The sequence below is a fragment of the Nicotiana attenuata genome, chromosome 7 (assembly GCF_001879085.1).
Source record: "Nicotiana attenuata strain UT chromosome 7, NIATTr2, whole genome shotgun sequence".
In the NCBI taxonomy this organism is placed as follows: Eukaryota; Viridiplantae; Streptophyta; class Magnoliopsida; order Solanales; family Solanaceae; genus Nicotiana; species Nicotiana attenuata.
Window position 1 is genome coordinate 243231 of NC_031995.1, and position 24782 is coordinate 268012.

Consider the following 24782-nt stretch of genomic DNA (forward strand, 5'->3'; position numbering starts at 1 on the left):
CTGCATGGGCCCGGGCGCTTAGACCCGGAACGCCTATAATTTTGTCGGCCATAAAAAATGACCTAAGGAACAATAGCTACTACCTCGCCATGACCGTTACTCGTTTTTTGGCTTTTTAGTGCCATAAAACTAGAATTCCGCCTGATTCCTAGATTTTCGTATCTTATAGCCCACGCCTCTTGCAGGGGCTCGAGAGCACGGACCCAGATCTCCTAAAATTTTCCGACCCATAAAAAACTACGTAATGAACAATAGTCAACGCCTCGCCATGACCGTTACTTGTTTTTTGGCCTTTTCTTCAATTCCGCCCGGTTCTCAAATTTTCGTATGCTATAGACCACGCATCCTACATGGGCACGGGCACCCGGACCCAGATCGCGTAAAATTTTGCTGGCCATCATAAACGATCTAAGGAACAATAGTCATCGCTTCGCCATGACCGTTACTCGTTTTTTTTTCGCATTTTAGGCCATAAAACTGGAATTGCGCCCGATTCTCATATTTTCATGTGCTATAGCCTACACCTCCTGCATGGGCACGAGCACCCATCCTCTATTTGTTTATAGTATTCTTAGATTTGTCTAATGAATTGAATTTTGTTTATCCCTAAGTTGAATTGAATTGTTAGTTAAATATTACTTGAAAGTTAATTTAAAAAAAATATAAGATAAATTAAACAAAAGAGTATATTATTAGGCAAATTAGTTAGATCATAATTGTTTTCATAAACAATAAATATGTTAAAAGAATTATTACAAGAGAAATTAAAATACAGGAGGTAAGCATAATATTTAAATCATAGCGAAGGTTAGTGTTACAAAGCTAAACCTCAAGGAGATCTCTGAAATTATCAGACACAAAAATCATCAACAATTCTATCATGTAATTATCCATTTATCACACTTTGCACCTATTATTTCCATAACTCCTTTTCCATACCCATGAGGAGGTTGTGGCATGTTAAGTCACTACTTGAGTGTCAATTTCAAAGTTAGTGATGGATCGTTCATGTATTCTTTTTCCTTTGGGTCGAAAAAAATAGAAAAAGGAGATGAGAAGACTACAAAATAAAATATTCAAAGAAGTCTTTTCAGCTTTTCATTATTTCTTGTAGTAGAATATTGGCACTTCCCTAGGAAGCAGGAAGCACCATTAAAATAGTTATGGAAGCAAGGATGACCCATCATCCTTTGTGGAATAATAATACTAACAGCACCAGCGGTATTTATATTTCAGCATCTCCAATTCCGATATCTCGCACTGCCAAGTCCCAGCTTAGTCGGCCGTGGGTGAGCGTCAAGAGGCCTTCGTTCACGTTCCGATTTAGGGGAAGTCCGATGGAAGACCCGCTCACTTCTTCTTCATCGTCATCGACTACCGTCAGTCCAAGGAAGAACTTGACGACGTCGAATCACTTGCGCCATGTCGAATCCATGGCCAAACTGCCTTCTGGAGCCGGCAAGATAACCGGATTGAATGCTGTCATCTTAGGCGAGGCACTCGCTTCCGAGGAGGATGATCTCGTCTTTCCCAGCGAAAATTTCTCTCGCCAAGCTCATGTTTCTTCTCCTCAGAAGGTTCCCCTCCTTGCCTCATCATCTTTTCTTCAATCTATCTATTTGGTCTTTTAACTATTGAACCTTATCATGGAAATGATAATAAGTATTGATCCCTTCAAACTTCTGTGTAGTATTTGGAGATGTATAGAAGGTCGGTCCAGGATCCCGCCGGATTCTGGTCCGACATTGCATCAGAGTTCTACTGGAGAGAGAAATGGGGCCAACAGGTCTACTTTGAGAATCTTGATATTCGAAAGGGGAAAATCCAAATCGAGGTCAGTGACTTATCCGTTTATTCATCTCTCAAAAGCTTGTTACCAACTTTTGTCTTTCTTAACAGTGGTTCAAGGGTGGAATGACAAACATCTGCTACAACTGCTTGGATAGAAACATAGAATCTGGAAATGGTGATAAAATTGCTATTTACTGGGAAGGAAATGAACCTGGTCTTGATAGTTCTTTGACTTACAATCAACTCTTGGCTAGAGTTTGCCAGGTTTGCTTTTGCATTTTTCTACTGCTCCTCATACAAGGCTTATATTTTATATTTCCGCTTATACAATAGTGTGCAAAAATATGGTACAAGTTTCTAATATTCTTTTTAACCAGCTAGCAAATTACTTGAAAGATATTGGAGTTCGCAAGGGTGATGCAGTTGTCATTTACTTACCCATGCTTATGGAGCTACCAATTGCGATGCTTGCTTGTGCTCGTATTGGTGCCGTTCACTCGGTAATAGTTAGCCTAGTTTATATTCTCTTTTATTTCAAATTAAATATTGTTGTTCCCCTTCGTGAGTTAAATCTTCATCATCATCTTTTTGACTTGTGTTTTCATCTAATTCTGGATTCTTTTTCAAGCTTTCTTTTCAGCTTTGCATTGCAATGCTTATATTTATCTTTAAGACACACATGAACTATCTTCGAATTTTACTCCAAAGAATAGTCAAATTGACTCTAAGGGAACTGTGACCTTCAATTTGAGCCAACACCATTTCATTTCTTCCTTTTCCTTCTTAAATCCCTTTCACCAAATCTAAACAACCAAATACATAGGGTAGGAAACATCGTAATCCAGGTTGTTTTATACATTAGGTTGTGTTTGCTGGGTTCTCAGCTGAATCTCTTGCTCAAAGAATCATGGATTGCAGACCGAAGGTCGTCATAACGTGCAATGCTGTTATGAGGGGGTCCAAGATCATTTATCTCAAAGAAATTGTTGATAGAGCCCTTATGGAATCTGCTCAAAATGGCATCAATACAGGTGAGAAGATTTTAAAGGATAAATGCACCAAAATTTCTTTATTTTATTTCTGGTTAAGCAGGTTTCCGAATTTCCAAGAAATTATTTAACAAATGAACAAAGTAGACTTTCATGGTGCAGGAAGTAATTTGCACCAGTCCAAGATCTTGTTAACACAAACCCCCCCCGCCCCCCCCCCCAAACCCCCCCCGGTGATGTGCTACCCACTTCACAGTTGAGCAGTTAGCAACTTGCTTGTCTTTTAGTAAATCAAATTGTCATCTCAAAAGCATGAAATGTTGTCTTACTAGCACTTTTGTGGGTGTTGTGGAAGGAAAGAAACATAGGAGCTTTTGATGGGATAAAGAACAACTATGCACTTTTGAGGAATAACCTTTCGTTCCTAGTTTCTTTTGGTGCACCCATGAGGTTCCAGTGTGTATGGAAGATTGGTTATCGTTTGTAGAGAATCATACTATGTTGTAGATTCATGGCCACATATGGCAGACTGTTGGTAATTTGGAGTAGCAAGCTGTATTAGCCCCTAAAGGTTGGTTGCTTTATGTGCCATTACCCATTTGATCTGGCATTGTTCATTTCTCTTGGTTTATCATTAAGAAGGATGCAAACATTGGATGGGAAGATTACTAAAGAAGAATATAGAGCAAATAAATGGCAATGACAGTAGAATATTCTTCCTAACAATAATTACTTGTGAAGAGGCTTAAGGGGGTATTCATAATTTGCTTTACATTAAGCCTCAGTAATGAAGGAGTAAATAAGACCAAATTATTAAACATCAACACAGAGATAAAGATATCATTGTGAGCGCTTCAAACTGCAAAATGAAACACGAAACAGACTATAAACATTTATATGTGATAGCAAACTCTGCCCTGTGGCAAGAAACCTCTGGAATATGCTCATGAACCTTTTTGGAATCCCCTGGGTGACACCATCCACTGGAAAGGCTACCTTCATAAGTGGGTGCTGCTGGAGGGTAGAGAAGCTTAAAAACTATGGCAGACCATACCAGGTTGTATTTTCTTGGATGCTTTGCAAGGAGGGAGATTTGAGATGCTTTGAAGGAACCTTCACCTCCATATCATCTATAAAATCTTGGTGTTTATTGCATTTGTTTAGCTGGATAAACTGAATATTGTAAATGATGTACATCAACTTCTTGATTTTGTTGGTTCCTTGAGTATTGTTTAGGAACCCGAACCACCCAGTTTTTGTTGACCTGCATCCTCTGCATGCTATTATGATTGAATTTAAATAACTTACTGAAAGAACAACTCTCCTCCTCTTCTTCTTCTTCTTCTTCTTTCTTTTTAGTAGTTCTCTAGCTGAGGGTTTATCGGAAACAACCTCTCTGCCCTTCCAGGGGTAGGGGTAAGGTTGCGTACATCTTACTCTCCCCGAACCCCACTTGTGAGAAACTATTGGGTATGTTATTGTTGTTGAATAGTAAGACAAAAAAGGCGAATTTTTGTAGGTATGTAGTTGTCCCAGCAGATATAAGCAGTAGTCTATATATGTAAAGGAATATGGAATTGCAACAAGTAGCAGTTCAAGAAGAGATATCTTGGAGGCAGAAATTTAGGTGTCTATGGCTCAAAGAAGGAGACAGGAATACTAGATATTTCCAAAGAATGGCTAACTCTCACAGAAGATCAAATAATATAGACAAACTAAAGGTTGGAGAAGAAATTACAGAGGACAAAGGGGTCATTAAAGAGGAAATCCTAAGATTCTATCAGGGGCTATACACAGAGACTACTGCCAATTTTGATAATCTAGCATGCATCTCTACAGAGGAGAAAGACTGGTTGGGAAGGGTGTTTGAAGAAGAGGAAGTAGTAGCAGCAATCAGGGCATGTGCACCAGACAAAGCCCCAGGCCCAGATGGTTACACTATGGCTTTTTTCCAGAAAGCTTGGGATGTTCTAAGCTTTAAACCACTTTCATCAAAATTGTAATATGGTTAGATCTTGTAATGCCTCTTTCATAGCACTGGTTCCTAAGAGGAAGAGTGCTATTGAGCTCAAAGATTTCAGGCCTATAAGCCTCATAGGCAGCATCTACAAGATAACAGCTAAGTTATTAGCTGAGAGACTCAAATCGGTGATTGGGAAGCTCATTTCAGAGAATCAAAATGCCTTCATCAAACAAAGACTTAGCTGAGAGACTCAAATCAGTGATTGGGAAGCTCATTTCAGAGAATCAAAATGCCTTCATGAAACAAAGGCAGATTACTGATGCATCTTTGATTGCCAATGAAATGTTGGATGAAAGGCTAAAAAGTGGAATTCCAGGCATCCTATGCAAACTCGACATTGAGAAAGCATTTGACCAAGTCAATTGGTCATACATGTTTTCAATGTTAAGGAAAATGGGATTTGGTGGCAAATGGATCATGTGGATCAAATATAGCTTGACCACAGTCAAGTATTCGATTCTCATCAACGGGAGTCCAGTTGGCTTTTTTTCACCTCAAAAAGGATTAAGGCAGGGTGATCTCTTATCTCTGTTCTTGTTTATCCTAGCTATGGAGGGTCTTAGCAAGATGTTGGACAAAGCAAAGCAGCTGCAGTGGTTAGATGGTTTTAGTGTTGGGAGACATCAAAGGAATGCAGTCTCAGTCTCACACCTGCTCTATGCGGGTGACACATTAGTTTTCTATGGAGCTGGAATATCTCAAGTTTAATATCTTAATCTAACTCTGCTCATTTTTGAAGCTATCTCTGGACTACATATCAACATGGCAAAAAGCATAATCTACACTGTTAATGAAGTTCCTGACTTGGGAGATCTAGCTGATATTCTTTGTTGTGGTACTGGTTCCCTCCCTGCAACATACCTGGGCCTTCCATTGGGAGCTAAGTACAAGTCTACTGCAGTATGGAATGGTGTGATAGAGAAGGTAGAGAAGAGATTAGCAACATGACAGCTGCAATATCTATCAATGGGAGGTAGGGTAACCTTGATTAGTAGTGTAATGGACAACATACCAACCTATTACATGTCACTATATCCTATGCCCAGCAAAGTACTCAAACAATTGGACAAACTTAGAAGGAACTTTCTCTGGAAGGGGAATAGTGAGGGTCACAAGTTTCACCTGGTCAAATGGGCCAAAGTAACTCAACCAAAGGACCTTGGTGGACTTGGAATAAAAGACTTGGCAAAACACAACAAGAGCATGCTAATGAAATGGCTTGGGAGATTTGGGGAGAAAGACACCAGCCTATGGAAAAAGGTGGTGACTGCTAGACATGGACAACAGAGCCACTGGTGTACTAAACTAAGCAGGTCTCCTCATGGTGTTGGCCCATGGAAATACATCAGTAGCCTTTGGGAGGATTTTTCACAGAATATTTCATTCAAGGTGGGTAATGGGTTACATGTTAGATTCTGGAAAGATATTTGGTTGGACAGTTGCCCACTGGAAGGGAGCTTTCTACTACTGGTTCAGATTGCTAGTGATCCCAACTCTACAATAAGTCAATATAGATCAGGAAACTCATGGGTCCCACTTTTCAGAAGGAATATGCATGACTGGGAGTTGGGTAGTTTGTTTACATTGCTTGGTAGACTGGGAAGCTTCACTATGAATGAGCAGATCCCTGATAGAATCAGATGGATTGGTTGTGACTCAAGTCTATATTCAGTGAAGATGGACTACACAAGCATGTGTGAGCATAATGGAATCATTGACTCGTGGCTATGAAAGCTCATCTGGAAGACAAAGCTTCCAACAAAGGTTATCTGCTTTACTTGGACTGTACTCAAAGAAGCCTGCCTAACTCAAGACAATCTCTGCAAGAGGAGCTTCCAGCTAGTAAATAGATGCTACCTATGTCAGCAAAGTTCTGAGTCAATCAACTACCTATTCTTACATTGTCCAGTGGCAACAGACATGTGGTATATGTTTCTTTCTATCCTGGGAATAAGCTGGACACAACCACAAGGCATCAGGGAAGCAGTGGAAGGTTGGAGCAGTTGGAAAGTTGAAAGGGCCATCAAGAAAGTCTGGAAGATGATCCCAGCATGCATTTTTTGGTGCCTTTGGCAAGAAAGAAATCGCAGATGCTTTGATGGCATTTCAACTTCTATGCATGCTCTCAAAGCCAAATGCCTTGTGCAACTATTTAGTTGGAGTTCTCTAACACCTGTAAATAATGTAATTCCTCTTCTAGATTTCATTGGATCTATGAGTCTATGCTTAACTCAGTTATTTCCTTACTTTTGTTTTTTGAGTTAGCTCCCTAAGCAGATTAAGTCTTTTGTTGTAATGGAGCTAACTCAATCCCTTCTTGTAACTTTGCATCTTCTGGATGCCTGCAATGAAGAATCTTATTTCATCAAAAAAATATGGTGGAGACCTAAGTTTTGGAAAGAATTTGCAAAAGTGAGCGATTTTAACTCAGCAGGTTCGTGGAATCATTTTACAAGCAGATCACTTATGGACAATGACAACAAAAGTTGGTGATAGGGAACAAAGAGAGGGCATGTTCATAGTTAAGTCTTTATGTAGCAGAGTACTCGGGAGGGAAACGGGGAAATTTTTTCTCTTGTTTCGATGTGGGATCCTAGAGCTTCGACTAAGTAAAGTAAGGAGCCACTCAGCTGAAAACTTGAGGAGAAGGACAATTTGCATTAGTTGGTACTTCATATACAAGAATACAGAGCGTTTGTCCATTTGTTGCTTAATTGCCCAGCGTACATACATGCTATGAATGGGTGCTTCGTGAAAATCATGTACTTGTGTAGGATTCTTTGCTCTTTGTATACTTGTACGTAGGGGTTACCCCATGACACCGATAAATTATTATGTTCATTGTGAAAAATTATTAAGAATCAGTGTTGGACTACTGTTTGGGTGACGTAACACTATGGTGATCGTCTTGGATTGGGTATGATTTTAGTTTGCAGCCTAAACTTTGATTTTACAGCTTCATTAATATGCACATACGTGAGAGGGAAGTTATATATTTTTAATAAAGGAGAGGGAAGTTGTTAAATATAAAGGAAGCAAGCAATGCAAAGTGATAAGTTAGATTGAGAACTATTACTAATAAAATTATTTACCTTATAAAAAAGAATTGAGGTTATAAAGTGATTCCAAACTGATTACTGGTACTTGTTTTTGTTTGCTATTTTCTTTTTTGAAATGGTTTTTTTGCTAAATCATATTGCGTCCTACTAATTGGGAATAGGTTTTAGACTTGGTAGAGAACTTCTATTTGTTACTATTGTTTTTATCTTTTACTTGCACTTTTATTTTATTTTGGTAATGACGATGATATCGTATATTGATTTCCATTTTTATTTCTTATTGCACCTTGCAGATGTGTGTTTGACATATGAAAATGTATCAGCAATGAAAAAGGAAATGACTAAATGGATTAAGGGGCGAGACATTTGGTGGCAGGTTGGCAACACATGCACTTTCTGAAATACGGGTTCAATTAGAGAATTGATACCTATAATTTTGAAGCTTCTGTAATTGCAGAGCTCTGTCTGACACGCCTTGTCTTATTTATTTAATTTTTCTTCTCATAGTCAGGATTCATGTTAAATATTTTTATTTTTCTAATAGTGATGTCGATTTTCATAGATGTTCAAAAGAGTTATTGGAAGATCTATGTACAGAACTCTGGGATGAGTTTGTATTGAAAGAATGCTCTCTATAGGGGAATGTGCCAGGATCACTTTCTCTCTCCCACCCTTATCTCTAAACTGCGATGATGTCTTTCCTAAATTTGCCTAACTATGGATCGAAGGCTCACTTTCAATTCTAGTGGAAAAACTTTTGAATTAATAAGTATCAAAGGGGAAGCTAAGGGATGGTATATATTTACAGAACGTTGCAGAAGATTTTCAAGCAAGATTAAGATAGATGACAGCAACCTCCGATGGGTGTACGAAGCTTTGATCCAAGCTTCTCTTCAGACCGGAAATAACTGCAAAAGATGGGGCGGGAAGGTACAAACATACACTTTTCGGGTGGTCCAAAATTTTAACAGTTATGGTCGGTTCGTTAGAATTGAAGCTATCATAGGGGCTAATAGATCTACAATCATTATCCCGGAAAGCAATTACAATAAAGGATGGGGGGACATAGCAGGGATGATACAAGGTTATTTGGGAACATATGTAGACCCAAGATTTCATCTCTATGCTGATCAGTCAAGGTCTTACAGGGAAGCTGCTAATATATCACATTGGCCAACTACTACTAATACCAATGTTGGGCATGGAGCACTCCAGGAAGAGCTGGGAAATGAAAACTTCCTTTCAAAATGTCTCATAGGTCAGTTCAATGACCCATTTAGCTTGAGCCCAAAGGCAGAATTGATTCAGAAATGGTTCACAAGCAGATTGCAAGTCACAGCGGGTTTCAAGATCACTCCCATCGAGCTGAACCAGTTCCTTTTTGAGTTCCTTTCCAGATTCGAAGCAAACACAGTCAAAGCTGGTGACTGGTTCTGGAATGGAAGAAAATTGACCTTGAAATGGTGGTCTTCGGTGGCCGGAGCAAATATGAAATCTGCAAAATCGGAGCATCAATGAGTGAAAGCTTTTGGAATTCCTATCCACGCATGGACGGCAGACACTTTCAAGTTCATCGGAGCCAAGTGTGGTGGCTTTGTCGATATTGACGATGACACTAAACATAGAGTCCACTTTTTTTGGGCCCGTATCTGTGTGGTTAATCGAAGAGAAGAATTACCAAGAAATTTGGAGTTGATTACTAAAGACTGGGGCTTTGAAATCTCGTTACTAGAGGATGCTCATACAAAAATTAGACCCGCCGAAAAATGCTTTTCTGATGAAGCAAGGGATAAGATGGCATGAGTGGATACCTCGAACGTTGCATAGGACAAGTTGGCAGGAACCTTGCATCAAGCACAATCTCACATGTAGAAGGACAGGTTGGCAGCTTTAATTTGAATGCTGGTTCATTTGTTAAACCAATGAGTAAAGGACCACCAGGTATATTGGTTTCTGATAAAAAGGGTAAAGGGCTTTCAATCCATCACAAAACTTGGACCGAGGAGCAGATCAGGAATATTACAAAAAAGGCCCAATTAATTAGAAGACCACATCAAGGAAGTCAAAGGAGTCAAAGCTTTTTAATGAGAAAACAATGTGGAGGGTAACTAGGCTTAAACCCGACCCAAATGCTTTAAAATTAAAAGATGTGGCAGCTGAACCCTTATTCTCGAAGGAACAGAACACGACAAAATCTTGCCCCATGGCTTTGGCAAACTAGAGTTCAGACAACTCCCCTTCAGATGCAGATGATGAAGGGATACCAAAAGACAGAGTCCACATGCCATTTTGCATACACTCGCCAACAATGGATTTGGTTCCAGCAACTAGCTCAGAGACAAGATTTTTCTTCTCAGGCAGTATGTGAAGCCCTTCCACTGACATGGTATGAGAGAGGTCTTAGTGCACAGCTAATTGATACTCCATCCCTAATCGAGACTTCAAAATGGACCAAACTCACTATGGTCATGGCATGCAAGGCCTTTGGGGTCAATTCGACAGTGTTCGAGCATGATCTGTTGAACATAATTCTAAGGATGGAGCAGCGAAGACAAGTCCAAATCCAACATCAGGAATCAAAACAAAAGACAGGGAAGGAGAAGAGGAATAGAGGAGGGGGGGAAAGAAAAAGATTAGCATGTGGGATTAATTATGACAGAATATGGCACCAGGTTAAGGGGTTGAGGAGTAGGCAATACCATTCATGTTCTTGATGAAGCTAAAAATCTTAGGAATGTGCGGGGGTTGAATGAGGATTGGAAAAGAAGCACCATTAAATCTCTCGTTCATAAGTGGAGGGTGGATATTTTGTGTTTGCAAGAGACTAAGGTAGAAGATTGCACTACTAGAATGATTCAACAATTATGGGAAATAGATGGGCTGATTGGGTGGAGTTAAAAGCAAGTGGTACCAAGGGAGGGATTGTGGTGATTTGGGACAAAAGAATGTGGGTCAAATTAGATGCACACCGGGGATCTTATTCCATCTCTTGTATGTTAGAAAGCACCACAGTTCAGATGGTGCTTCGCAAGAATTGATGGACCACACAACAATCCAGAGAGAGAAGTAATGTGGAGTGAGATTGCAGGAATAAGGGGACTTTGGGAAGATCACTGGATAGTGGGAGGTGACTTCAATGTTGTACTAGAAGATCAAAGGCAATGAAGTTGATGAAATGGCTTTGGACTAGGGGTCAGGGACTTAGCTTTGCACAACAAATGCTTATTGATGAAATGGCTTTGGAGATACACACAGGAGGAGCAGAGCCTATGGAAGAAAGTTGTCAATGCCAAGCATGGAACCCAAAGCCACTGGTGCACCAAGCTATCTAGAGCACCACATGGAGTTGGAGTTTGGAAGAGCATCTGCAAACTCTGGGAGGAGTTCTCACAAAACCAACACTTCACAGTTGGAGATGGACAACAAATAAAATTCTGGAAGGACAAATGGCTAGGCAACACACCCCTAAGGAATGACTACCCTGCTCTCTTTCAAATGGTTAGTGATCCAGACTCAACAATTCATCAGTGCGTTCATCAGTGCAGAGAAGGCAACTCATGGAACATAACAAGGAACTTGCAAGATTGGGAATATGAGGATTTGCTCAGACTTCTTTCCTCACTCCACAATTTCTCAAGCAACATTCTAGTACCTGACCAGTTCAAATGGGTAGTCCAGATGCAGGAAAGTACTCAGTCAAAGCAGCCCTACAAGCTAGCAGGAACTCACAATGTAATAACTAACCATTGGCCTTGGAAGTTAATATGGAAAATCAAGTTGCCACCCAAAATCATCTGCTTCAATTGGACTGCACTTTATGAGGCTTGTCTGACACAAGACAACTTTGCCAAGAGGAATTTTCAGATTGTGAATAGATGCTACATGTGCCAGAGGGAGGCAGAAACTCACAACCATCTTTTTCTTCAATGCCCTGTTGCAACAGATTTATGGAGTATGTTTATATCACTCTTTGGATTTAGATGGGTCATGCCACATAATATCAGGGATGCTTTTGAGTCTTGGAGTTACTGGAAAGTTGATAGCACCATCAGGGAAGTATGGAAGATGATACCTGCAGCTATTTTTTGGAGCATTTGGAATAAGAGAAACGGCAGGTGTTTTGATGGAGTATCAACTTCTCCCCACAAACTCAAGGCTAGATGCCTCATGTATTTGTATAGCTGGGCTTATCTATCCCCTATAGACTCCCCTGATAGTTTTTTGAATTTTGTTAGCTCCCTAGTACTAGTATAAACATTTGTAAGGAGCTAACAATTGCTACACTCTTTTGTAATTTATGCATCTTCTTGATGCCAGTAATGAAACCAATTACTTCATCAAAAAGAAAAGAAAAGATATATGTACAGAACTCTGATTTTGTTAATGAGCATGGTTGCTTGGTCAGATGTATCTAAGTAAATATGTATTTTGTTAATGAACACAGTTAGTTTGGGTTTCTCGGCTAGTATTTCTGGTTGACATCTCTTCTCCTTATATGTGTCTTGTGAATTTACCTTACCCTGTAGTTCAATGGTACATGACAGTTGTATATATGGACCATACAGTAAATTTTAAGACCTATTTAATCTTGCTGTCCATCATCTTATAGGCTAAGGTCTTGTATGTAGTCCTTATGGATTTCACTTCTTATTGATCTGTCGGGTCCAACTTGCTTGTGTGGTTCCAGGATGTTATTCCGAAATATCCAGTTACATGTGATGTGGAGTGGGTTGACGCAGAAGATCCACTTTTCCTGCTTTACACCAGCGGGAGTACCGGAAAGCCTAAGGTTCCATGCTTCCTAGATTTGCACTCTTTTTTTCACATGTTTAGTGTCTTATATTCTCCAGTTTGTGTAAAGGGTGTCCTGCATACAACGGGAGGATATATGGTGTACACCGCTACAACATTCAAATATGCATTTGACTACAAGCCTACAGACATATATTGGTACTTCCAAGACAGCTCTTTCTTCTATACTTCTCTTCATTATTCTAATACTAGGTCAAATTTCTTGAAATATGTTTTCCCTGGATTCTTTTAACTATTTGTAGGTGTACAGCTGACTGTGGTTGGATAACTGGGCATAGCTATGTAACCTATGGACCTTTGCTAAATGGAGCAACTGTTGTGGTTTTTGAAGGGGTATTTATTTTATTATTACCAAACATCATCTGCTGGTCCAAATATAGCTTAAGTGAAAGCATTTAGCAAAGGTAGTTTAAATAAAGGACAAGTTTGAATAATTAAATTCTAATTTTCTTCTTCTCTTGCATTTTCATTTTTTTTACATGGCAATTTATTAATAATGAGAAAATCTCCATATACAAGCAGCTTGCCGGAAAGTAGGTATCTACAGCATAATAGATTCTCTATGAACTACAAACAATCTTCTATACAAGTTGGAACACACCCAATCTTGCGGTTTCTTTTTTTGATAGTCTTATCCATATAAATTTGAAGTAGACAATGGATGACTGTTAAGTCAAGGCCAAGCTAGTTAAAATTTAATTATATGAATCACTGCCATACATTTTTCTCAATGTGGACCCATTTCGTTCAATGCTCAATAATATGTTGTTTAAGACAAATTAGGGTTTCTAAACTCTACAGGTTCTTTAACCTTTTTTTAGAGGTTCTTTAACCTTTTACCGGCATGCAAATATCTAAATATACAAAAAAGACTGATGATGATGATGTTAGGTGTACCTTGTCCTCCTTTAACAACTTCAATTATCATAGCATTCTACCTTCAAGACGGTGCTTTGGAAGTTTATGGCAAACTATCTCAAGCGACCTATCATTTTATCCTCCAAGCCTGCTACAGATATCTTCTCTAGAATCTAATCGTTTCTAATCTTGTATTAGTGCACACCCATCTTAATATTCACCTTTCTACGAAAAGATATATTGGACGTTAGAGGCTAAACACTCACTCCCACATAACATTGTTGGTCTCACAATCACTTTATAAAGGTTTCCTTTTATTTTGGTAGGTATTTTTCTATTGTATAGCACTTCCATAGTATTCCGTTTCAGATATCCTATTTTAATTCGTGCGTTACTACTTCTTCTTCATACACTCTCTTGGGATATAGAGTGCCTGCAAAGGGATTTCTTCTAGGATGATGGTGAAGGTGACAAAATCCCACCTTATTGCTTGAAACTAGGTAACTTTTCCAATTGGAGAAAAGGATTAGGGGTGAGGAAGATCAAAATCTTCAATGGAGCTCTACTGGGTAACAAATATGGATGGAGAATTCTTTTCTGGGATCATTGGTTGTGTGAGGGAAGTGCTTTGAAGGTTAAGTTCAATTAGCTGTTTGGTATTAATACTTGTAAGGAGGCATTGGTGGCTGATGTTGACTAGCAATCTGAGCAGGGGTTTGACGCTACAGTGGAATGTGTTGCTACTTGTGATATTAAAACCCTTCTGGATACACATGGTGCAAGTTCCTTCTTCATAGCTAAGCGTTGCCTTTTTTATGCCACAGCTGCTTGGAGCGTGATTCTTACTGCTGAAATCCTAGTAAGAGTGAGAATATATGTTAACAGGCTTGCTTAATACATCAGCATAAAACGGTTATCAAAATTGACAATAACAATGACATTAGAAACAAGAGAAACAAGTCATATTTCTACAATTTTAAATACATACAAAATCAAAATAGAATACTCAATCATGAATAAATGCGGGCAATTACCCTCCTCCTTCTTTTTCTATAATGTAAACAAAAGTCTTATGTAAGTAAAATACTAGTAATAAAATACTCATAAATAAATAAAGAAAAAAAGAAAGGAGCAATAGCAATAATGCGTCAGCGTAATTTTACCTTTTTTTTGGGAACTTGGTTCATATTCAAAAGGGATCTGAGAAGTGATCAGTGATCTACTATTTTTGATATAGTCTGAACTGTGGAATCTACCTTTTAGTCTAATGAGTGCTAGGCTGGCGTTGCTAAAAAACTGTGTGATTTTCTTTCTTTTAGAAGTTGAAGAGTGTGAACCAGTAGACGAACAAAAGCAAGTTTAGAGGTTAATTTTGCAAATTTTACATGGCAAGTACACTTATCTTAACAAGTAAGATAATGGTGAGTAAAGTATTAACCTTTACCTTATAAAAAAGAAGAGGGAAGTATCAATTCTCGTGATTTTGAAGTATCCAAATCATGTAAAACCTAACTTTGTTTGAGACCAAAATTGGCTTCAATCATCATGTATTGAATAGAAGCAAATCCCCAGGAATAGTAGGATGGCAGAAAAAGTTTATAGCACTTAAAAGAAAGTAAATGTAATTCCAATAAACAGTAACATATTGACGTGAGATGAGGATGTGGAGATAGATGTGTGGGCACACCAGGTTAGATAGGATTAGGAATGAAGTTATTCGGGACAAGGTGGGTGTGGCCCCTATTGATGACAAGATGCGGGAAGCACGACTTAGATGGTTTGGACATGTGAGGAGGAGAAGCATAGACGCCCCGATAAGGAGGTGTGAGAGGTTGACATTGGAGGGCCTTAGGAGAGGTAGAGGTAGGCCGAAGAAGAGTTGGGGTGAGGTGATTAGGCATGACATGGCGCAGCTACAGCTGACCAAGGACATGACCCGTGATAGGAAGGTGTGGAGGTCGAAGATTAGGATAGTAGGTTAGGTAGTCTAGATCATTCATACCGGTAGTGTTAGTTCGTACTCTCGCATTTGGTTGGTAGTAGGCTTGTTGCATTTCGATCATCTTACTATCTTGTTATGTATGCTGCTTTTATATGATATTTTGGTGTTGTCCCATCTTGTTTCTTGTTATTATTGGGGTACCCATGCTTGCCTGAGCCGAGGGTCTATTTGAAATAGCCTCTCTACCTCCAGAAGGTAGGGGTAAGGTCTGCGTACACACTATCTCCCAGACCCCACTATGTGGGATTATACTAGGTATATTGTTGTTGTAGTAACATATTGACGTGTGTAGGACCCAGTTATATGATCCCTAATTGCTTAAATCATGAGAGATTTTGAATCAATCATAGATTTTATTGAGGTAGGAAGAACTTCCTCTCTGTGAGTCGTAGTCTTCCAGATCAAATGAAATCCAAAATGAATAGAACTTTTAAGAAAAGAATAAAGAATTAAGACTAGAATTATAATGCTCTTAGAGAAACCTAGGATCATAAGTTGACTTTATAGTTCATTGGATTACTACGTTCTTAATAAAATTTGAAGTCATGTAGTGTTGCGTTAGAGTCACAAGTACCCAAATACTACATATTCCTATGCCTATTTTGAATCTATATGTTCTATCCAATAACCTATATTTCTATGGATTTTGAGATAAAGTGTTTTAGGGACTAACCGTTATGCGAAGAACTATGGTTTAAAAGTATATTCTCAGCTCACAAGTTTCGGATATTCATTTCGAGAAATTGATATTAAACATAGGCTATTCAACTGAAAGTCTAAATCCAGTGTTCCCCTTTCAAGTTTCTTAGAGTTACTCAGTTACCCCATCCATCCCGTTGCTAAATTAGAAACATCGAGAACAAACTTGAATAAGCAAGTAGTGTTATTAATATAAAGCAGAAAACATAAATGTACCCAAATTTGAAAAGGTGGGTCAATGTTGTCTAAAAAATTAATATAGAACTTTTCGTGATGTTATAACTTTTCTGGTACTTAGATACTTCTTCAGCCCTATCATATGTGAAGGTAATTGACTGGAATGGAACATTTTTTTTGATAAGGTAAATTGTATTAATCAAAAGGGAGAAAACTCCCGTATACAAGAAGTATACCAAAAAGTAGAGAATTTACATCAGCCAAATTTAACATAAGAAAGTAAAGAAGACCTTTAAGCCAAATTTATGCAAAGTACCAAGTGGTGGTTAAAGTTCCACATGTCTTTTCATTTTTCTCCCTTATAATAGATGAACTTTATATTAAATGGGTCCCCAACAAATCACGTCATTAAGGGTAAAATGCGAATATTAAGATTGAATAGTTTTCACAAACAAAAGGTTGGTATTAGTACAGAATAGTAGATGGGTGGGTACGTTATCTATTGAGTTTTGAACAGCGCGTCATTGGCTGCGGGAACTTCTTGGTTATTAAAAATAAGATAAAATGGCTTCCGGAAAAGAGAATGCTGCCATTCTTTTGGGAACTGACTAAAAAGAAAAGTATCACATAAAATGGATAGAAGGATTATTAAATGCGTTGTTTTCATTATAGAAGAAAAGAAGCAGGATATACTTCCTCCGTTTTAATTTATCTGACATTGTTTGACTCGGCAAAAAGTTTAAGAAAAAAAGAAGACTTCTAAAACTTGTGGTCTTAAAAGCTTAAAGGATAAAAGCTTTTGTGGGGCTTTCAGTTTGTGCGACTATAAAAGCTTTTCATTAAGGGTAAATGAAAAGTTTAAAGTACTACATCAAAAAAAAAAAAATGAAAAGTTTAAAGTAAAAGCTTCCAAATATAGAAACGTGTCATTTTCTTGGAACGGACTAATAACGAAAGTGTGTCACATAAATTGAAATGGAGGGAGTATGTATTTTAATGTTAATAATTTGTGGAGTGTGTCATATAAATTGAAATAAAGGGAGAGGAGAAGACAAAGGGCTTGAGATGTTGCTCCACCAGCCATCATGAGGGTCATTTGGAAAGAGAGAAATAGAAGGGCATTTGAAGGGGTAGACCAAGATTTTGTAAATTGCAAAGTATTCTTTAGTTTCTAGTTTCCTTTTGGTGTACCCATGAGGTCCCTACTTATACAGAAGATTGGATTTCTTTCATAGAGAACCATATTTTGGTGTAGACTTTCTATGTTTTTGGTATTACGGTTTGTATACAGGGCTTCCCCATCATTAATAAAAGTATTTACCTTATAAAAAAAGGACTTCCAGTATATGAGTTAATGGTTTTAATAATTCATGGATTGTCTCTACCTTTGTTGTCTTTTGAAATTTCCACTGATGGGGATACATTTTCACCAATTCCTTCTTATTGGCGTCATAATCGGTTCTCCCTTAATTTCATAGGTTTCTTGTGTCCCATATCCATTGCTAGATCTGTGTCCTTGCAATATTGGTTCGATCCCTTATGCAATTCTGTTAGCTCTAATCAAACAGTCTTCCGCTCATTCTTATGTTTAGATGTTGGTCATTGTTGAAATGAGTGAAGCTTTCTAATTTGTTTAGAAGTTTGATAAAAAAGTGTGAACCTTGTGAAAGCAGGGTTGCACTTGACTAGCATCTTCTTTCTGACATTGTTATTTTGATTTTGTAGGCCCCAAGTTATCCAGATGCTGGACGTTGTTGGGATATTGTTGATAAGTTTAAGGTTTCAATATTTTATACAGCTCCCACTCTGGTGAGGTCTCTGATGCGTGAGGGAGATGAGGCAAGGATACATCTACTTATTTTCACCTATATAAGTTGTTATTCAATACTTCTATCGTACTTTTTCGTTGTATGCAGTTAGAATAACCATTGTTTTTACGGACGATTATAGAGCTGGCCTAGTGGCTATGCAAACGGAAAACACCCCTGGGCTTTGTAGAAGAGCTTAAGTCCTGTTGGGGTATCATGTAGAGCATGCCTGAAAACCTGAGGGTATATCTTAAGTAAATGGGCTCATCTTTTATGCCTAACTTCATTAACATATAGAGAAAATAAATGTTTTCTCTCGGTAAAACTCCTAGAAAACTCTTATTGAGTGTTTTTCCATAATGAAATTAAGAAAAAAAAGATACAACTTAAGAAGCTGATGTTTCAAACATAGTTTATGGCTTTATGCCAAAGAGGAGTTAAAGCTTGCAAACTTTTATTTACTTGGTTATGTCTACAACAATTCATCTCACTTCTTCTTGCCTTCTCAATCCTTTTACCATTTTTTATCCGAAAAACCATCCCTCGATGTGTCATGTTAACTATCGGTTTACTAAGAAATAAGGGATGTTTTGAAGGTTGTAATAGAACAAGGTATATATATTGATAGCAAATCTATATATATATATATATATATAGAGAGAGAGAGAGAATCTTAAGTTTGGAAAAAATTTGAAAAGGAAAATCTTATAGATTTGCTATCAAATCCGTATAGTTTTGCTATCGTGTTTATTACAAGGAATATGACTACATTTATTGTTCAACACTCCCCCTCAAGCTGGAGCATAGATATTGATCATGCCCAGCTTGATACAAAGGTAATCAACTCAGGTTCCATTCAACGCCTTGGTGAACAAATCAGTTGGTTGCTCTCCCCTCGTCACGTAGCTGGTGGAAATCAAGTTTCCATGAATCTTCTCACAAGTTAAATGATAGTCTAACCTCAATATGTTTAGTTCTTTCATGATACACCGGATTTGAGGCAATATGAAGAGCAGCTTGATTATCACACCAGAGTTTTGATGGTGTATGATGTTTCCTGTAATAGATCTTCTATCAATTTTGGCTCCAGCCCAGTTAGCATATGTGAAGCACTCAACACGAGTATGGCCGTGATTGCTATACAATATGCCAAGTCTAGGAGCTCATTTCAAGTAACAGAATCTGCTCAAAAGCTTCCCAATGTTTGACCATACGTGCGGACATGAACTAGCTAACAACACTTACAACAAAAGCAACATTTTGGACGAGTCATAGTGAGATAGTTTAACTTTCCAACTAACCTCCTATATCTCTCTGGATCATCAAAAAGATAGCCATCATCTTTCATAAGATGCAGATCAGGGACCATTAGAGTACTGCAGGGTTTGGCTGCCAACTTTCCAGTTTCTGCAAGTAGGTCAAGGATATACTTTCTCCGAGGCATAAGAAGTCCTTTCTTGCTTCTATTTACTTCTACAATAACAACAACAACCCATTAAAATCCCACAACTGAGGTCTGGGTTTAAATATTTTAACGGGCTCAAATCGTTCCAACATATGAAATCTAGTATGCAGGAAAGACTTGAGGGAAGAGATTCCCGCATTGATGACAATATCATCAACATATACAACAAGGAGGATAGCCCCTGCTATTAATTGCAGATATAAGACTGAGTGGTTACATTTGCTCATTTTCATCCCAAACTCTTGAACTACGTCACTGAACTTGCCAAACCAAGTTAGGGGACTGTGCTTCAAGCCATACAAAGACTTGACACAGACGACAGAGTAATAGATGAGGTTAGTCTAACAGTCCCAGATCCCCCATCAGCTACAATCACAGGAGATGGTGCTTTGTGTGATTGAAATCTGGAAAAGGTATTGGGATTACCTGTCATGTGATTAGTGGCACCTTAATCAATCACCCATTTATTTGAATAGGAGATAAGATATGTTTTTTCTAACTCAACAAGGGTGGTCACTGTAGTGGATTCCTTAAGTGATTCTCGATACTGAGAGAACTCTGCAAACTCATCCATCGAAACCAATATTTTTTTAAAATGATAGATTCGAGGCAACAGTAATAACATAAGGCTTATTTCCTCTTCCAACAGTCATTTTCCAATTAACAAAATTCAGAATAGAAAAGGAGATAGAACTCCACAAAATAGATGGCTTCAAATCAGTATACAACCAACTCAACGACCCAAGTCAAGAGGAAAGTTCTGAGCCAGAAGCAAAGAATCTGGGATGAGATTATTCTCTTCAAGCGTGCCCAAATGATTTGGGAGCAACCACAGATACGCCGGAAACTTCAGAACGACGTTAGAAATGAAGCAAACTGGACCAACAAAGCTCACAACCCTCAGACAATAATCAAATCAGACCACTAAACGCTCAATACAACAACTCTCACACAACAGAGGAGAACATATTGAACAAACTAATTCCAAGCAGCAAAAATCAAATTTCTAGCCACAAAATATCAGATTGGAGATCATAAGATGACAAATCGAGAAGGATATAACCTGGAAATTGTCAAAACTCTCCCCAAACGAATCCTATCGAACAAGCTTGCACCAACTTCTAACCGGAGATGTCGAGGCGATGCGCGAACATTGAACAAATTAATTTCTGGTGATGCACGCGATGCCACTGCACAACTATCGGTAAATATTTCGCCGGTGCATGACACTCACTCTCGTCTCTGTCGTCCACCGGAATCTAGGGTTCTGTAGATTAGGGTGCGAGACCCTCTCTATGTAGGTGGTGACAACAAAATTTCAATTCCCAATTTCCTTCCAAAGTACCAGATTTTGTTCGAAACTAAGTCACATTTCCAGCGAGTTTCCTGACTCACTCCGGGAAAGTAAACGATCCGCTTTGATACCATGGAATAGAATAAGGTAAGGAGACATAATTGATGTATTATTCCATGAAATAACAATAGATACATACGTGTATATATATAGAGAGAGAGACAAAGTGTCCTAACTATGGAAAGAACCAAAAAAGTAAAATCCTATATATCTTTTTTTTTTGGTAACTATCTATTTATATTTCCACGAAAATAATATTTACAACCATCAAAAAACAAACCCAAGGGCAGCAGCTTGGACATTTAGTCCCAAGCTTACTGAACATCAACTCTACAACCTATTCAGTTTCTATATACAACCTCTTATGGATAGAAATTTAGTGACTGCATGCGTTTGTCTAGTCTTCGAATTCTACGTGCTCTCAAGTATAGTTCTCTTATCACTTGCCTTATCACATGGTCCACAGTTCTTCTTTGAGATTTGAAGATCCTTGCATTCCTTTCTTGCCACAAATGATATACTCCCGCAGCTAGTGTCATCCGATACAACTCTTGTTTTGCACTTTTTCCTTTTGCGTTTTCCATTGCCTATGTGACTTCATGCTGCCAATTGCTCACATCCCTCTGAATTCCTTGCCATAGCAATAGTTTGGACCACACTTGTTTGGCATATTCACATTCAAACAGTATGTCATCAATATCTTCATTTTCCTTCGAGCACAGAACACACTCCATGTCTTCTATATTAGCCCAGCATGCAATCCTCTCCTTTGTTTGTAATCTCCTGTGTAATGCCAAAAATAGAATGAACAACCATTTAGGCAATCCAGCATTGTTGCATATCAATCTTCGCCATGGGATTTTCTGAAACTCCCCACGAATGAGTCCATATACTTTCTTTCTTGAGTAGTTGCTCATAGCTGCCACATCTGCCTCAGTCAATCCTATTTGCTCAAACACTGCCTTTGCTTTAATGATTTTCTGCACAATCCATGAAGCTTGAGTAGTTTTTGTTTCCCATACAACACCTCTCTTTGTATAGTAAGAATGAATCCATTTAACCCATATGCAGTCCTTTTTCCTGTATATATTCCATAACAGTTTCTCAATAGCTGCCAAATTCCACACGTATATGTCTAGGATATTCAAGCCTCCTGCAGTTCTAGGTAGACATAATCTATACCACGCTATAAGTGCTTTTTTGTGATCTCATTTCCACCAGTCCTAGAACGTTTCTGCAAGCAGACTCCACCAGTTGAGTAACCTTTTTGGGTAGGATAAACACTTGCGACCAGAATATTTGGATAGAGAAAAGAACAGATTTCACAAGCTGTAATCTGCCTGCATATGATAGATATCGTGTAGTCCATGATTTGATCTTGGCCAGCATTTTATCAAGAAGGGGTTTACATTGAACAATTGATAGCCTTTTAGTACTGGGGGATTCCTAAGTATCTAAAAGGCATCTCTCCCTTCTTGAATTGTAGAGCATGTAGGATATTTTGTTGAACTTCCTACTACACCCCTCCAAAATATACTGAACTTTTATCAATATTAGCAACCAAACCTGACACCTGCGAGAAATGTTGAAAGTATTGGACCAGCAGTTTCACTGATTCAGGCTCTCCTTTGCAAAATAGTAACAGGTCGTCAGCAAAACCAAGCTGTACAATTTGCAGTTTCTTGCACCTTGGATGGAATTTAAAACTTGGTTCCTCATTAAGCCCCTTCAAACTACGACTGAAGTATTCCTTAACTAGCACAAATAAAAAAGGGGATAGGGGATCCCCTTGTCTCAGTCCTTTTTTTGCTGGAAATGGTACCACTGGCAGTTTTTATGCAACACATAATCCATTTGACAAATTTAGCTGGGAACCGGAGACGATTGAGAAATTGCTCAATGTATGACTATTCCACTGAATCATAGGCTTTTCTCATGTCAATTTCAGCATACATCTAGGAGTGATGTCTTTCCTTCCGTATCCCTTCACCAGTTCATGGCTCAATATGATGTTGTCAGTGATTAGTATTCCTAGAACAAAAGCAGACTGGCTCCTGTCCACTAGACTATCCATAAAACCCTGCATTCGTTTAGTGAGGATTTTGGAGATCAAGTTATACAGCATGATATAGGTCTGAATTCAGATATCTTAGATGGATTCTTGACTTTTGGAATCAGTGTTATTGTAGTGTTAATAGCTCTATGCATATCCCCATCCATGAAGAATCGAATCACAGCAGCGGTAACATCTTTCCCAATCACAGACCAAGCCCTTTTGAAGAAAAGAGCATTGAAACCATCACAACCAGGAGCTTTTTGATCATCTACACCCATAAGAGCTTGATATACTTCTTCATGAGTGACATGTGCTATCAACTGTAATTGTTGCTGTCTTGTTAGTCCATTCCCACGCTTCATGATTGCCGGATTTACTGCAGGTAGTTGCTCAACACCACTGCCTAATTGCTTCCTATAATAACTGGTCACCTCCTCTACTATGGCTTCTGGTTGCTGTAGGATATCACCTGTGGCATTAACAAGGCTTTTGATCCTGTTTTGAGCTTGCCTATTTTTTAGGCTGGCAAAAAAATAGGCAGCGTTGGCATCTCCTAATTCCAACCATTTAGTTCTTGATTTCTGCTTTATTGTACTCTCTTCCACAAGGCTCCATTTCTCTAAACCTTGCTTCAATTCCTTTTCTTCTGCAAACAGCACATTAGGATGGTTGTGGCTTCCCATTTGTGTTTGAATATCATGCAATTTCTGTCGATATAGCCTAATTTTCTCCTCCACATTTCTGAACTCTCTTTGGTTTAACTGCTTCAAGTCTGTCTTCAACACCATATATCCTCCATGTGATTTTTACCAGTTGGCCTGCACCATACATCTGCCACCACACTTGAAATCTTTGTGCTCAGCTAAACATTTTAGAAACCTGAAAGGTTTGGAACTCATCTTCACATCTTCCTTGAGTTGTATACATAGGCCTCATTTGTTTTTTTTAAGATTAAGATGCCTGAATCTAAATACACATCTGAATATTAATATGTGTATTAAGATTAAGACATCTGAATCTGAATACTCATCTGAATATGTGTCTATTAAGATGTGTATTAAGATCTGAATACTAAAAATTAAGACTGTTTGATTTTTAACATATGAATGCATAAAATTTATCTTTATTTGAAAAATAATAAACAAAAAATTCAAATGAAATACTAACTAATCTAATATTCAATCAATAAAATATACTCCCTCCGTTTCAATTTATGTGAACCTATTTCCTTTTTAGTCCGTGCCAAAAAGAATGACCCCTTTCCCTATTTGGAAACAGTTTACCTTTTTGCAATGATTTATAGCCACACAAAATATATGCGCCTCATTTTACACCACAAGTTCAAAAGTCTTCTTTCTTTTCTTAAACTCCGTGCCCAGTCAAATGGGTTCACATAAATTGAAATGGAGGGAGTATAATTTTTTAATTTATGATAGTTGTTGGTGGTGATGGCTAATGGGTGAATGCCGACTAGAGGCGGTGGTTGGTGGTAGTTTTTGTTGATAATAGTGGTTCATGCTAGTAGCTAGTAGTGATTGGTAGTGGTGGCGATTATGATTGAGGATGGTGGTCGTGGGTGATGATAGTTAATAATGGCGGGTGATGGTTTGTGATTAAGGAAGGTGCTGGTAGGTTATAATGATGGGCGGTGCCGGCTGTGGTTGTTAATGGTGATGGGGTGGTTGGTTG

General features: G+C 38.4%; 1 protein-coding gene across 2 annotated transcripts in view; it reads left to right on the forward strand.

The window, feature by feature from the left end:
• Positions 1030–24782, forward strand: part of LOC109228460 (acetyl-coenzyme A synthetase, chloroplastic/glyoxysomal-like) — a 38746-nt gene continuing 14993 nt past the window's right edge. Inside the window, exons 1-10 of one of the 2 annotated variants that reach the window (XM_019393549.1) lie at positions 1030–1577; positions 1691–1834; positions 1900–2055; positions 2169–2291; positions 2654–2822; positions 8156–8238; positions 12550–12651; positions 12724–12812; positions 12917–13007; positions 18136–18249. In XM_019393549.1, the coding sequence (XP_019249094.1) occupies positions 1164–1577; positions 1691–1834; positions 1900–2055; positions 2169–2291; positions 2654–2822; positions 8156–8238; positions 12550–12651; positions 12724–12812; positions 12917–13007; positions 18136–18249 (1485 nt within the window). In that variant the 5' untranslated portion in view covers positions 1030–1163. The remainder of the gene's footprint in view (positions 1578–1690; positions 1835–1899; positions 2056–2168; positions 2292–2653; positions 2823–8155; positions 8239–12549; positions 12652–12723; positions 12813–12916; positions 13008–18135; positions 18250–24782) is intronic. The other variant, XM_019393550.1, reaches the window with a different exon arrangement.